General features: G+C 40.2%; 1 protein-coding gene across 5 annotated transcripts in view; it reads left to right on the top strand.

The window, feature by feature from the left end:
• Positions 1 to 15,172, top strand: part of SPATA18 (spermatogenesis associated 18) — a 151,182-nt gene that overhangs the window by 127,451 nt on the left and 8,559 nt on the right. For all 5 annotated transcript variants that reach the window (XM_069201418.1, XM_069201408.1, XM_069201401.1 and 2 more), the window contains 5 exons: positions 35 to 272; positions 4,508 to 4,666; positions 5,192 to 5,367; positions 8,495 to 8,618; positions 13,013 to 13,087. In XM_069201418.1, the coding sequence (XP_069057519.1) occupies positions 35 to 272; positions 4,508 to 4,666; positions 5,192 to 5,367; positions 8,495 to 8,618; positions 13,013 to 13,087 (772 nt within the window). The remainder of the gene's footprint in view (positions 1 to 34; positions 273 to 4,507; positions 4,667 to 5,191; positions 5,368 to 8,494; positions 8,619 to 13,012; positions 13,088 to 15,172) is intronic.

The raw sequence follows: 15,172 nt of genomic DNA, 5'->3' as shown, positions 1-15,172 counted from the left end.
AAATGTGACACTTTTATGCATTTCTTTCTTTCAGACTTTCAAGAAGTCGTTCTACAAGCCCCACACGCCATCGCAGCAGATCGCCTAGCCCTCAGTTTAGAACTTCGGAGTCTCCTACCGTGGCCATGCTCACCAATTCATCACGTCATGCACGCCTTGTATCTCGTTTCAATGATATTTATGCCAATGAGCGTCTAGATGCACAGAATCTGCTGAGACGTTATATTGACGATTTGGAGATGGTCCAGAGGATTCTATTTATCGCCACAACGGTATGAAGGAAAACAATGGTTAAGCACATTCTTGCATGTTTTAGCATTTATAGTAATATTCATGAAAACTGACCACTTATATTGCAACAATCCACATAGTTATCATGCATGGTCAATGTTAGGGCTAGTATGGTTTTGAAGTAAGCTTCTTTACTCTGCATTTGGGTTGAGCCTGTAAAATTATTAAAAAGCATTGATGTCAAAAATCAAGCCATCTACTCCTACCTTACACCCTATCCCCTGGGATAAAAGCAGCATGCACATTTATGGCATGTCACAAAGACACCAAGATTAGGAGTCATGTGACTAAGAATTATGAGGTGCACGAGTGATACCACGAGAAACTCAGAAATTAAAAAGAAATGTTGTTCAATTGTATCTAAACAGGAGAACGCTTCTGGATGCACAGAATGTTTCAAAAACATGTTTCATGTACCAAGATACAAATCTCATGTAGTTACAAGGTAAACACTTTGGGTTAATCCATTAGAAAGGCCTAAGAAAGATGGCTGATGCAGGGTACACATTAAAACATTAGCACAGCTGACTTTCTACAATTTCTACTTTTGTGCTATTCATAACCTTGAAAGTCTTATATGTATTGGATATTTGTCATTGCATTTATTTATTGACTTTCGCTTTGTTCACTTTCTTTTAGCTCAAATACACAAGTTTACCTCTTCATTTTGACAGAATACAAAAAGGATAGAGGTGGAGTAGGCAAAGTCTTTTTCAGAGCAAGAACCTTTAGTAGGACCCTAATATCTACTCTGTATTCAAAATGAGGGAAAACGTAATTGCAAGAATCATGAGACCAGGCTTTAATACCTTAATTCCCTAACTGCAAACAAACCCTGACCACAGGCTTGATGATAATTTTTGGATCGTCATCAATACAATGCGTTCTTTTAACCTGGTTGCAAATATTTTCAGCTGGATGATGCATTGTTAGCTTATTGTTGGAGATATGCTAATATCATTCAGTTCCAACACTGATGCAGATATCACCTTTAGCTGCAAGTACAATGGTGAGATCCATTGTGTTCTGCAATGTGACAGTTCAATGGTAATACTTTCAAGAGCATCAGTGGAGGTGTTTGCCAACTTCCCTAAAACTCTAGGCACTCTTCTTATTTATTGAGACACCAGTGCTATAGCTGGGAAAAGGTATTGTGGAAAAAATGTACTGTCCTTGAAATCACTTTTTTGCGTTTCTTTTGGAAATTAGTGTGAGATGACAGAGTGCCTCATGGCATGTACCACATAGCAAGTATAGAAGCCGACCAGTCTTTCTGCAGCCACATGTATGTCTTATTTCTGTAGTTTCTCTCCGGGCTGATTGGCTTCTTCTAATTAAAGCGACTCACAAGTGAAATATATGCCCTCATTATGAGTTTGGCGGGCGGCCAAACTCCACCCGCCGAGAGACTGCCTTTGCAGTCCAAACACTTCCGGCCCTATTTGGAGTTCACTGCAGGCCCGGTGGGCGGAAAAAGTGTTTCTGCCTACCGGCCATGTGGTAAACAGGCCCTTAACATTGCAGCAGGCTCATGATCAAGCTTGCGGCAATGTAGCGCTGCAGCAGGTGCAGCGGCACCCATTGCGCATTCCACTGCCCGTAATTCGGCAGAATGAAAACAAGTCCCCCCAGAACTATTTACCAGTACATATTGCTACGGGCAGCATTGTGGCATCTAACTTAAAAAATAAACTTTCAAGTGCACATATAGTTCTCACAGAGTAGGATGGTCCGCTCTGGGTTTTCACATCTTTAATAACATTAAAGGCTTGATAAATAGCACCTGAATGACAGTATTCTTGAGCTGTGGGAGGGAAATCATTGACAAACCAAAGTGTGTTAAAAGCAGGTATTAATCCTTGCTTTCCTGTGCAATTACATGATAAAAGCATGCATGACCGTGCAACACTTCCTGGGACAACTACTTTACCTTCCAGCAATAAGCATCTGTGCTTCTTCCACTACATTTTTTAAAATCTGGGTTTGCAATTGCAGGAAAGTAATATCATTCAAAACAGTCATAGGGTGTTCAGGGTTGAGTAACATATATAAATGACACTGGAATCAAGTGGCGTGGGGGCATTCATACTAACTGATATGAAGATGGGGACACTATGTCAAGCAAACACTGGTGGGTGAGCAGCGTATTTTACTACAGCTTCTTCTTTTGGTAGTGGTAATCAAAAAATGTTTAACATAGGTGCCATTTCTGATTAGTGTACCTCCAGAAGTGAAGAAGCCCCTTTGCAATCAGAGTTCACCAAAGTCATGCATCACACTGAATGGTGAAAATGGTGACACTCTGATAGATGCAAGCTCTGGTAAAGGGAGCAAGCTCACCCACTTGGGTATAGTACACCTGGGAAAGGCAAACCTAAGTCAGGGGTTGAGGACAAAGTATTCTTCAAAGAGGCAAAAGCAAAGGCTCTGGGGTCTTTCCTTTTCTTAGATCATTTTGGCAGTTTACAATAGTGAAGCAACCTAACATTTATTTTTGACAGTAATCAGCTATGTCTTAAAGGGTACACATCTAGTACATTGTGGTGGATATTTTAAGGATAGCTTGAATGCAGTCTACAGATAAGTGTCTTTCTCCATCTGAAATGCAGCCTATATAAGGAACACAAACCTTTGAGGTTTTATACCCTTCCTTGTCCAAGTCAGTGAGTAGATACAATTAATCATATTTGTATTTCTCTAAGAAGCCAGAGACATCTAGAATGCTGTTCTCATACTGTATGACACCAGAACGATAAGGGAAAATGAGGACATGGGGGGAACTCTCCGCTCGCCCCAGCCAACACCGCAGGCACCCCGAAGGGGTGATCTCACGCAGACAATCAGTCAGAGCAGCGGTGTAGTATGACCAGTCAGGCGGCCATCTTGGTTCCCATCGACTTCCAGACAATTTCTAACAGTTACTCCTACTATCCCACATATGCTTAGTCACAATGCTGCCATATGATACTTGTTTGACAGGCGTTGATTCAGTGCTTCAGATGTACCCTTTGGTATATTAAACTTTGAGCTAATATCTTCTCGCACTTGTGTAGAATGGGAAGGTAAATAGAAAGCTCTTCTAATCATAACGTTTATAACAATTAATATTGTTGTAATGATCACCTCAAGTAACTCATCTGCCTTTTCAAATGTGATATAAAAATCTACATACAAATTCAGTATTTAATTGAAAGACACACCTGTTCAGATGTCTTTGTGTTTTCAGACACTGGGTACTCAAGGAACCTTATGTGGTAATATGCCTTGGATGCCATCGGTTTTGGATCTTAATCCCCAAGTTTTACTCTTTCTTAAATCAGACCATGCCTTTCAAACCTCAGAAAGAGCTTCATTGGAGGATCCTCAGGAGCTCACCTTTTCTTTAGCTCTTCTGTAATTCCTGTACTCTCACAGAAACCAAGGTGCCGGATTGGCCTCCCAGTTAGTAGTCTGGTATCCCATCATCTTAACCCTATTGTAAACCTTTGAACAGGGTATTTAGCATTAATTGCCATGCATGGAAAAGACATGCTTTGTTTTTTATTAAGCTTTCCATCATTAAGTCAAGTGTATATTCATCAGACATCAGAATACAGCAGTTGACTCCTATCATCATTATATTTACCCTATCATTTGCAAATCATTATTGACCACACAATATTAATCAATTTCTTTTCAACACTAATCATGTGCATCGATATCAGTTGGGAATAGTAAACTGAAGTTCTTAACAAGTCCACGTTGCTTCCTGCTAACTTAAGATAAATTGGTTCTTTATATGTTTCACAAGAATGCTTCTAAGACTGTGTGAAATTATGTTGTTAACATTCCTCCTGTTGTTCGGCCACTCCTAAATTAAATTTTGTTTGGAAGCTCAGACAAAAAAGTGTGCAAGGAGGAGTTTAGAGCCCTTTCTAATCATTTGTAGTCAAACTTAAATTCCAGCTGCTTGTTCTTAAATTTACAGCATGGGGAAAATGTAACTCAGTCACAATATGTTCATGTTCCTTTTATAAGATATCATTACAAAACAATATTTGTTTATCTTATATTAAAATTCAACCGTAATTCTTTTATTTATTTGTCAGAATAATGTGAACAGGCTGACAAGTCATGCACAAATCTTTTTCCTTGAATTGTGTTGCTGAAATGTGTTCGATATCTCAAACACCTTCTGTTGGTAAAATGTATATTATTTGTGTTGTGTGGTGCACAGGAGTCTTTCCATGCAGCAAAGACGGCATTCAGACAGTTCAAACTCCGCGTGAGGAAGTCTCTGTCACCGACACATAGTGGGCCAGAGTCTGTTGAGGACACAGTCATTGATTACATCGTTCGCAACTTGGATCTGTACGATGTTCAAGCTAGTGTCAGTGTAAGTCTTTCAGCTTTTAGGAATTTGTTAAGAATGCATTGTATAGTGATGTATGTAGGAGAGATTTGCATGCAGATCTTTTTTGCAACTCAGTTCAAAATAAGTGATTCAGTGTTAACATAGGATTTTCAAGGTCTTTCAGCTTTTCTTTTGTTCCATTTCAGTACATTCAATGCATGGTCTTCAGTCTTTCAGACACCTCCCATTAGTAAGAGTCATTTTGATGTGGCTGTCTGGTTTTATAATGATGGTATTATACTTGCTTGTTCTAGGATACTGTACTTCAAATCCGCATCCTTTGCAGTAGATAGAATTATGCAAACATTTTAAGAAAGGCACACTCAAGAAGATGTTTTGGAACATACCAGTGATAGCACTTTTAGTTAAAAAAAAATCCACACCTTTCATTTCTTTCTTTTTATTACTGGTTCTCACTCAAGAAAATACTAAACATCTAGGGTTCTAATACACCAAATGCAACACACATATTGTAGTCATGTATTTATCATTTTTTTGTCCTTACAGGATGTTATTCGTGCCATGAATGTCAATCCTAAAATTTCATTCCCGCCTGAAGTGGACTTTATTCTGATTAGTAGCTTCATCCGAGAGGTGTGCCGCGTTGCCTTTGCTATGCAGACTTTGGATGCACCCCTTGATATAGCATTTTCTTCAGATGGTGAGCTCTATAGTGAGAGCAAGTAAGTGGAACCAAGTACATTTTTGTATAGAAGTGGTATTGTTAAGTTAATGAATTATGTATGTACTATAAAGTTCTGATCGTCAAAATAAGTGGAACAATAACAAACCCATTTTGCTATCAGTCTTATTTGATTATGGTAAAAATTATGAACTGAATCTACAGCCACCATTTTCCTCTTTCGGGATGCTGTGTTTTTCTACACTGATACTGCCTGTGGTAACAAAAATACCTCTTTTCTGACATTACTACTCATTCACTGCAGAGATTTTGATAGAATCAGAATTCAACAATACTATAAGTGGTACAGAAAGTGAAAAACCAGACTGAAAAAATATAATAGACTCAAAAATATGAAGAGCCAAAATATCAGTAAGACATAAATATCTCAATAGTTTTAACATACACCTAAATGCAACATAAAGTACTTATCCCCAAATATCAAAGGTTTGTAGTTTCAATAGAAAATCTACCTAGTTCAACAATAAGTAGAAAAAACATTAGGCTGGATTTCGGAATTAAAAGCGGATATTGATATTTTGGTAGTGTATATTTTTAAGTCAATTTTTTTATTTACCAGTCAGTGCAGCAACTTTTTGTGGAAATTCTTAAAGCTTCCCTGGGAATGCACTTCACCCATTGCTTACCACTGGCTTTGCGATTTGTTACTCACAGTTTCTTGATTGTTATTTGCTTGATTTATTTGTCTGAGGCTGTCCATCTTGAGTTTGTCCCCCCTGTGGAGCATCGCCTGTTTACTGGATTCTTCTGATTGCTTGCTTTCTGTAAACAGACCTTTAATATTGTTCTTATATTGTTTGTTTATGTTTTCACTTAGCATCATATTGTCTTCACTGCCACCCACTGCCGCAGTGTCATTGTTTATGAAATTACATTACCATAGTAGGTAGGGATACTAGTGTTAGTATCATCAGCTGTAGTTGTATTGCCTGCTACCTTTATCACTTGGGTATTTAAAGTATCGCTCACATTTCATCGTCTTTCTATGCCTGTCATAATTTGACCAGAAACAGAAGAAGTGTAGTATTAAGCGCTTCATACAAAACACTTTAAAATTAATATTGGTGGTATATCCCTATTTCTAGTCGTAGTACTACCACCTAGTGAAACGGTAAAACCATCAACTACATGTCAAGAGCCAAGGAATGTAAATTCTGTAACAACCTCCTCCATCTATGAGTCAGTTCTGTTTGTAAACCTTGAGCTGGAAAGTACACAAGCTGGAAATTGTGATAGAAGACCAAGGGCCCTATTATGACCCTGGCGGTCACCAGACCACCAGGATCATGGTCGCGGTCGGAAGCCGCCAAAGTGGCGGTCCGACCGTGACATTATGACCATGGCGGAGCTGCCAAGGTCCAACCGCCGCACCGCCAGGCAGTTGAAATTCAAGCAGCGTTGCCCTGGGGATTACGAGTCCCCATCTGCCAGCCTGTCCAGAGGCTGGCGGAATGGGGGACTCGCGGGGCCCCTTGGGACGTTGCACTGCCCATGCACTTAGCATGGGCAGTGCAGGGGACCCCATGCACAGCCCCGTCAGTCATTCCACTGCCCGAATTATGCTGCTGCACCCACGGCACTGCCACATTGCAGCCATATCCATTAAGAGCAGGCTGCAATGTTAAGGCCCAGTGGGGAACTCAAAATAGGGCAGGCGGGGTTCAGGCCGCACAGGCACCCTTATGGCAGTGAGAGTTTGGCGGGCGGCCTCCACCGCCCGCCAATCTCATAATGGGGCCCTCAGACATGTGGTGCCATGCCTTTTATAAAAAATAGATTTTACTTTATCATAGGAAAATTAGCAAGTCTAGACACTTTAAAACATGTCTAAAGCATACCCTAGAAAGTCAGTGCAGCATGATAAACTGGTTACATGACCAATCAGCCAATAGAAGAACCTCTTCCAACATGGTGTTCCCTAAATAATTTCTTGCAAGCAGTGTTACCCTGCAAACAAGGTTTTGACTGAATAGCCAATGTTTAAACATGGCTTCTGAATCTGGTGAGAAAAGAGTCATCCACGTATCAATGAAGGTCTTGCAGCAGCCGGAAGAGCACAGATTGGCATCTGTTTCTTCAATCAACATCTGTTAAACTTAATTAAATATGTTTTCAAAATATTCAGAGTGTGAGTCCATCCACTCATCAAGATTGACTGTAAGCAAAGTAAGTAAGGTCTTTAGAGATGTTTTCTGAGAGCCTCTGGGTAAAGGTGAGTTTGGTCTGCATTCACAAGCTATTGTAGCTAGCCTCACCTCACCTCACCTCACATGGTGCATATGAACAATAATCCCAGAGCTAAACTTTGATTCTTGGGACCGCCAAAGACCAAATGCCCCTTATTGGCTGAAACATTGGTGTGTTGGTACAACCAACTGGAAATCTCACTGTGAGGAAGGAATGAACACCAACCTGGACTGCACATAGACAAAGGAAGATGTTGATGTGTTGAGTGTGAAAGACTGCCTAAAGTCCCAGACGAAACAGGATCCCAAAGCCACGGCATCCATAATGGAAAGATGGTTGTCCATAGCAGCTACCAGAAGAGTGTGGATTCCATAGAGTGGGCACAGTCTTGATTGAACAGGCCAAGAAATTCTGTAAATATTTAAACGGGCTTGTAGTTGCCACATTATGATCCTTTCTATTAATTTAACTGAGAACAGCAAAATGACAATACTTTGAAAACTTACTGTGCCTAGGGACCATTGTCAGTATTGTCAAGGGAGGGATGACATACATATCATGCATTGAGTGTTAGACGTCATTCACAAAAAGTATTTATGAATGGTGTGTTGATTGGAGCAACTGGGTTAGCAAGTCTTTTGAGAAATAAATATAACTGCAGTGACTTCAGGTGCCACCTGATTTGATGTTTCTATCCACTGAAGGGGAATCTACCATTTGCACGGTGTAGCAGAGGTGGGAAAGAGATTGAAAAGTCTGCAATGTTTTTATCAGTCATTTGGATATGTGTTAATAGAGAAATTACAATATTTGTACAGAATGACACAAAATATTATTGTTAAGATTTTCCAATCACAATATAGTATCAATTATATATGCATATTTTGTTGAATGCCCCTTGTATCCTTTTGTTGAAATAGGTACCGTCGTAGCTATGACTCTGACTACACAGCACCTCTGGTGGTTTACCATGTGTGGCCCGCACTGATTGAAAATGACTCAGTACTTGTGAAGGGGGAGGTGGTTACAAAAAGAGGTGCTTTGGTAAGTTTTTTTGCATAGCCCTTGTTTGAAACATGATTTAAGATATAAGACCAACTTGTCTTCAGAAAGCACAGTGTCACAAATCACTCATCAATCAGTTCCTCCTCTTCCTGGGACTTATGGAGTTCTTGGTTGAAGGTGGAATAACCATGTTCAATCCAGTGCTGTCCCTATCCTTTGACATGCCAACTACCCTTGTTCAGCAAGATCCACCATTAAATAAATTCTACCCTATATCCTCCTTGTGGCTTTTGTTGCAGTAGGATGGGATGTGCAACGTTATCTTTTTTCTGATTGGATCAGTAAGAGGCATGTCCTCATTGTCTGCTTTGGGAATCTGATATGCCTATCTGTGCCTTAGTGGTTAGAGCAATATGTCACAGTCTTCAGTGACATTAAGTATATTTGCCGTGTCACTTATCTTGACCACACTTATGGGACTCAGTGTCAATAAAGTTGCCTGTGAAGGCAATGTTGGTATGATGAAATAGGGAGATGGTTTGTGGTATGGCCTCTGTGGATTTTGACTCACTATAATCAAATTGTAGGAGATCATCATATGTTGTAGCTGTGTACTTTTGTCATGGCATATGGCTGAGCCATTATGTTCAAAATGCTGAATGTTTCATCTGGTTGTTTGTCTCATTGAAATTGATTGGAATAGTACATCATTTTGGACCACTTATCTGATTTTTCATGTTCTCCTCTGTGTCACATTCTAAAGGTGTCATTACGACCCCAGTGGTTCTGAGATCGACAGGGTTGTGGTGGCGGTCAGACGGCCGCCGCCAGTGTGGCGGTCTGTCAGCCACATTACAACTGTGGCGGTAGCGCTACGGTCGGACCTCCAGTTTTCTTCCACAGGAGGGACTGGCAGTGCTGGCGGTCCTAATCTGCCAGGACAGTGCTGCATGCAGCACTGCCCTGGGAATTACAAGTCCCTTCTCCACTGGTGGTTACATGGTGGTAGCACTGCCATGTAAATGCTGGCGGAGACAGGGTGTATGGACAGTGCAGGGCCCCCCCGGTCAGCCCTGTTGCAATGTTCACTGTCTGCTTTGCTGGTGCACCCTACGCACTACAGCATTGCCTACTACAGCATTGCCTCTGGCTCTAGTATGAGCTGGCATCAATGTTGTAGGCTGTTTTCCGCTGGGCCAGCAGGAAACTCTTAATGGGGCCCAAGGGAAGGAAACCACACTGGTGGCAACCTGACCGTCGGGACTTCGGCGGACAGCTGAAGTCGTAATTGACTCCAAAGTCTTTACCTCCTTGGTATTGAACTAACAACACTTGTGTTACAGATTTCAGGTTGTGCATTTCAAGTTGGCATGCTCTAATTTGAACACTTGTTGGGTGTATTTTGTATCTGTGAGTGGTGCTCCTAACACTATATTATTGGTAATGTTTACATAATGGGCTTATATTAGGACTTTATCGTGTATTGTGAGCTTACCTGCGTTGTGTTGTATGACTTTTATAGATGGAACTTGCTTAATTTGTTGGAACTGTCTGAGAAGGATAGGCAGTGTTTTCATTAGCATTAGAATTATGGAGTAATCAGCAAACAACTCCACCACAGCTGATAGGGTTGCTACTTTGATTTTATTTGAAATACTCCAAGGTGGGCTCTGCTATCTGCTCAAGACTTTTGACTGATTGCAGGCGAGTGAGGGACATCTGTCTTCAGGCCAGTCCAGTTTAAAATCTCCAATTAACAGAATTTCTTTAGTCATGGTTATAATTGCACTCATGGTTTAAGGATTTCATCCAAGAATAGGCCGCTCTTTTCTGGCATGCCGTAGGTCACTGACTGGTGTAACGAGTGATGTTTAAGTTAGTTACATGCCCGATGCAAAAGTTAACTTTCATCTCATCATATGCGTCCAATTTTATATCTGTCATTAGGCAAGACCTTTTTATTTTACTAGTTATATACAGGGAGTGCAGAATTATTAGGCAAGTTGTATTTTTGAGGATTAATTTTATTATTGAACAACAACCATGTTCTCAATGAACCCAAAAAACTCATTAATATCAAAGCTGAATATTTTTGGAAGTAGTTTTTAGTTTGTTTTTAGTTTTAGCTATGTTAGGGGGATATCTGTGTGTGCAGGTGACTATCACTGTGCATAATTATTAGGCAACTTAACAAAAAAAAATATATACCCATTTCAATTATTTATTATTACCAGTGAAACCAATATAACATCTCAACATTCACAAATATACATTTCTGACATTCAAAAACAAAACAAAAACAAATCAGTGACCAATATAGCCACCTTTCTTTGCAAGGACACTCAAAAGCCTGCCATCCATGGATTCTGTCAGTGTTTTGATCTGTTCACCATCAACATTGCGTGCAGCAGCAACCACAGCCTCCCAGACACTGTTCAGAGAGGTGTACTGTTTTCCCTCCTTGTAAATCTCACATTTGATGATGGACCACAGGTTCTCAATGGGGTTCAGATCAGGTGAACAAGGAGGCCATGTCATTAGATTTCCTTCTTTTATACCCTTTCTTGCCAGCCACGCTGTGGAGTACTTGGACGCGTGTGATGGAGCATTGTCCTGCATGAAAATCATGTTTTTCTTGAAGGATGCAGACTTCTTCCTGTACCACTGCTTGAAGAAGGTGTCTTCCAGGAACTGGCAGTAGGACTGGGAGTTGAGCTTGACTCCATCCTCAACCCGAAAAGGCCCCACAAGCTCATCTTTGATGATACCAGCCCAAACCAGTACTCCACCTCCACCTTGCTGTCGTCTGAGTCGGACTGGAGCTCTCTGCCCTTTACCAATCCAGCCACGGGCCCATCCATCTGGCCCATCAAGACTCACTCTCATTTCATCAGTCCATAAAACCTTAGAAAAATCAGTCTTGAGATATTTCTTGGCCCAGTCTTGACGTTTCAGCTTGTGTGTCTTGTTCAGTGGTGGTCGTCTTTCAGCCTTTCTTACCTTGGCCATGTCTCTGAGTATTGCACACCTTGTGCTTTTGGGCACTCCAGTGATGTTGCAGCTCTGAAATATGGCCAAACTGGTGGCAAGTGGCATCGTGGCAGCTGCACGCTTGACTTTTCTCAGTTCATGGGCAGTTATTTTGCGCCTTGGTTTTTCCACACGCTTCTTGCGACCCTGTTGACTATTTTGAATGAAACGCTTGATTGTTCGATGATCACGCTTCAGAAGCTTTGCAATTTTAAGAGTGCTGCATCCCTCTGCAAGATATCTCACTATTTTGGACTTTTCTGAGCCTGTCAAGTCCTTCTTTTGACCCATTTTGCCAAAGGAAAGGAAGTTGCCTAATAATTATGCACACCTGATATAGGGTGTTGATGTCATTAGACCACACCCCTTCTCATTACAGAGATGCACATCACCTAATATGCTTAATTGGTAGTAGGCTTTCGAGCCTATACAGCTTGGAGTAAGACAACATGCATAAAGAGGATGATGTAGTCAAAATACTCATTTGCCTAATAATTCTGCACTCCCTGTATATATATAACATACTTACTTTTAGGGGCTATCAGCAAGCCTGCTTCGTCCTTTTCTCTGTTATTGTGGCATGCACATTTTTCTTCCACCCACTACAGCTTTCGGCATGGGGCAGTCTGGCTGACCACTTCAGCTATTGGCCAACTTCACTCTGAGTAATAACATGATGTCCTTTCACACGGAGCACATCCACACACAAAGTATTCCTTTCCTTTAAATAGGGAAGCTCACACGATGTTAAAGATGGCAATGTATGCTTTTAGAGACCAAAGATATTTTTATTTTATCTTCTTTTTTGTAGATTGACTACATCGCAGCAGCTTCTGCAACAACAAAGATTTGCAAAAAGCTTGGCAAAATAAAACTAGCATTGACAAAGCCAAAAGGCTGTGCAGCCAGCACCAGACCTATTAGCTTTGCCAATGGTTGTATATAATTTCTGATGGACCTTAATGAAGCCAGCCATTACCATATTGATGTGAGTGTGTGTGTGTCTGTATATTTCTGAAGTTTAAGTTCTGTATCATGCAACATTCATTGGTGCTCTTTATTAATTATGCAGCCAGGTATATAGTCTGTCGCAGAACGTTTAGCCCCTTTCATTTTAAATCTGTTCACACGATCATAACACAACATGTGTGCTAAATGACGCCTGATGTTTTATTCACATGCAAAGAGAAAACAAGTATCACGAGCACAAAGCCTATCCGTATTAATTGTTCGTTTTTAACCTATTTCGAAGATGGGTGAAGGTGCACAAAACATTTACTATATTAAAATATATGCCCAAACACTAGATGTATTGCTGAGTTATGAATGTGGGAAATCCTTGAAATCCTTTATTTCTTTTGAAACTGCTTTACATACATTTGTACCTTTACTATTCATTGCAGTGGAGTCCAGGGAAGTGCAGAAGTAGAAGCTGTAGCCCGGTTCGATCTCGTTCAGCCAGCCCTTGCTGCAACGTGGTATGTTTTTTTTCCCCTTTTTTAGAAAATCCTCATCATATCATTGCTGTTCATTTCATGAGAACCATACCACGTTGTAGTCTTGTATAAAAGAGACACCCCCTGATATTAAAATGTATAAATGTGTCTTCTTTAAAAACCCATTGACTTTAATTCATTTAAATATTTAGTTTGAGGTGCATAGGCTCGAGGTTATATGCCCAGGGTCCATGGTTTGCACTGTTTGCCACAAAGTGCCATAGTAGTTCGGAAGCGCCCAACGTAAGCCACAAAGACTGGATCCAGGCTGGATTTTCAGGATAATCATGTTGATACTATGAAAACCTGGTCAGAAACCATTCCTCATGCCTACTTTAGACTCTCCTTTAATCAGTCCATGTGTTTAGAGTGTGCAAGATATGTTTTTATGCAAATGATGCCTAGAGGTAAAAGCTGTTTTGGCATAAATTCAAATCAATTCTTGGGAGTTATGTGAAATAATATTTGTGAGGCTTGTTGATAATCAGAGAATAAGAATTGATTTATTTTTGTTTCAAATCTCATTGAAGTGATGATTACATTGCTTTGAAAAATGCTGATCTATTTGTCACTTACTTTTATTAGTGTAGTTTGCCATAAGTGGCTTGTGCAGTTTTACCATCCATTTTAGGATCATGACTGAATGAAAAGGTATTCCTGTTTATGAATGGGATGCCTGAACACTATTTTACTAGAAAAACATTTCTCTTTTTAGATATACAAATATGCCCATCAGAATTTGCCACATTTTTGATATACCTCTTTTTAAAACATAGTCACGAAAGTGAAAAAAGGGTCTGATATGCAGCATAGCTTCCCCTAAAAACATTTTTAGTGTTTATTTAGGGCACCTGGCTGCACCTTCTATTGCTGAGGGCACAGCTTCTGATGGCTGGCCCTTAATTCCCCCTTCTGGTCTCCTTTGAGAGGATTACTGAAGCATGGCCTTTGTCCATTTACTGTTTTTTGGCTCTATTTCTAGCCACAATTAGAATTTTCTCAGCAACATGCAACATCAAAAGTTATTATTTTGACCTGTTGAAGAGTATGTTATGGTTTCTTTAACTTTTTCTGTTCAGCTGAAATGCCTTCAGCCATTGCCTAGACTGAGCATTCTAAAGCCTGTCACTGTAATTAGGGCACCCGATACTAATGAAACAAACATTACTTGAAACACCTTCACCAACTCCTTTCGGTATAAAAATGCTTTCCTCATTTTATATATATATATATATCACTTGCTGCTTGTACAAATGAGATTTCACAGTGGGTGATCAATATAAATCAAGAGGTGTTGTAGGCCCAGCATCCAGTGTGGGTGGTGATGTGTGACTAGTCCAGGAAGAGACGGGTTCTTAACTCGTTAATAGATTTGTCGTTGTGGGTTTATGACAGAGACTCTGTAAGAGAGGTCTGCAGTTTTACTCAGGGAATGAACAGAGAACACTTTCTATGGTTTCTGCTATTTCATAATGTAGAGGATGGTGGGTATTTTCAGTTTCAATCTGCTTTGTTTGTAAATTTAGTATTTAAAAATCATGTACTCTGGACTTGTTAGAAGGACAGTTTCGTCCATAACCACTGGACCCTTTCAATACATTATTAAAATACTTATAGTGATAATATTTAACATAATCAATCGACTTGTCTCATTTCTTTGAGATACTGGACATCTGCTGCAGATATATCTTAGATCTAGCTGCACAGGAGAAAATATACATGGATTTTTTAAAAAAATCTTTCCTTCGTGTTATCTTAAACATTATGCATCTCCCTATGGCATTAACTAGGGAAATGAACTAGTTTGGATAACTTTAATATTGCAAATAACAGATGCAGGTGTTTCCTTCTGCTCACTAATTGCTTTTTTTTGACTGGTGTAAACCCAGTGCTTTCTTTGACTCTGAAAAGAGTGGGGGAAATGCAAGTTTGGGAGGGTGGGAGCACCAGTGATTTTATGGTCATGTGCACACTCTGCCTATCTCCCATTGTCTTTAACAGACAGTATACAGAACTGTAGCTATTGTATTATTTTTTTCCAGTGAAATGCTGGGTTCTTAGCATTGC

This window comes from Pleurodeles waltl, chromosome 1_2 (genome assembly GCF_031143425.1).
Source record: "Pleurodeles waltl isolate 20211129_DDA chromosome 1_2, aPleWal1.hap1.20221129, whole genome shotgun sequence".
Classification (NCBI taxonomy): domain Eukaryota; kingdom Metazoa; phylum Chordata; class Amphibia; order Caudata; family Salamandridae; genus Pleurodeles; species Pleurodeles waltl.
The sequence above is the reverse complement of the archived record's forward strand: the minus strand, read 5'-3'. Positions and strand labels throughout refer to the sequence as shown.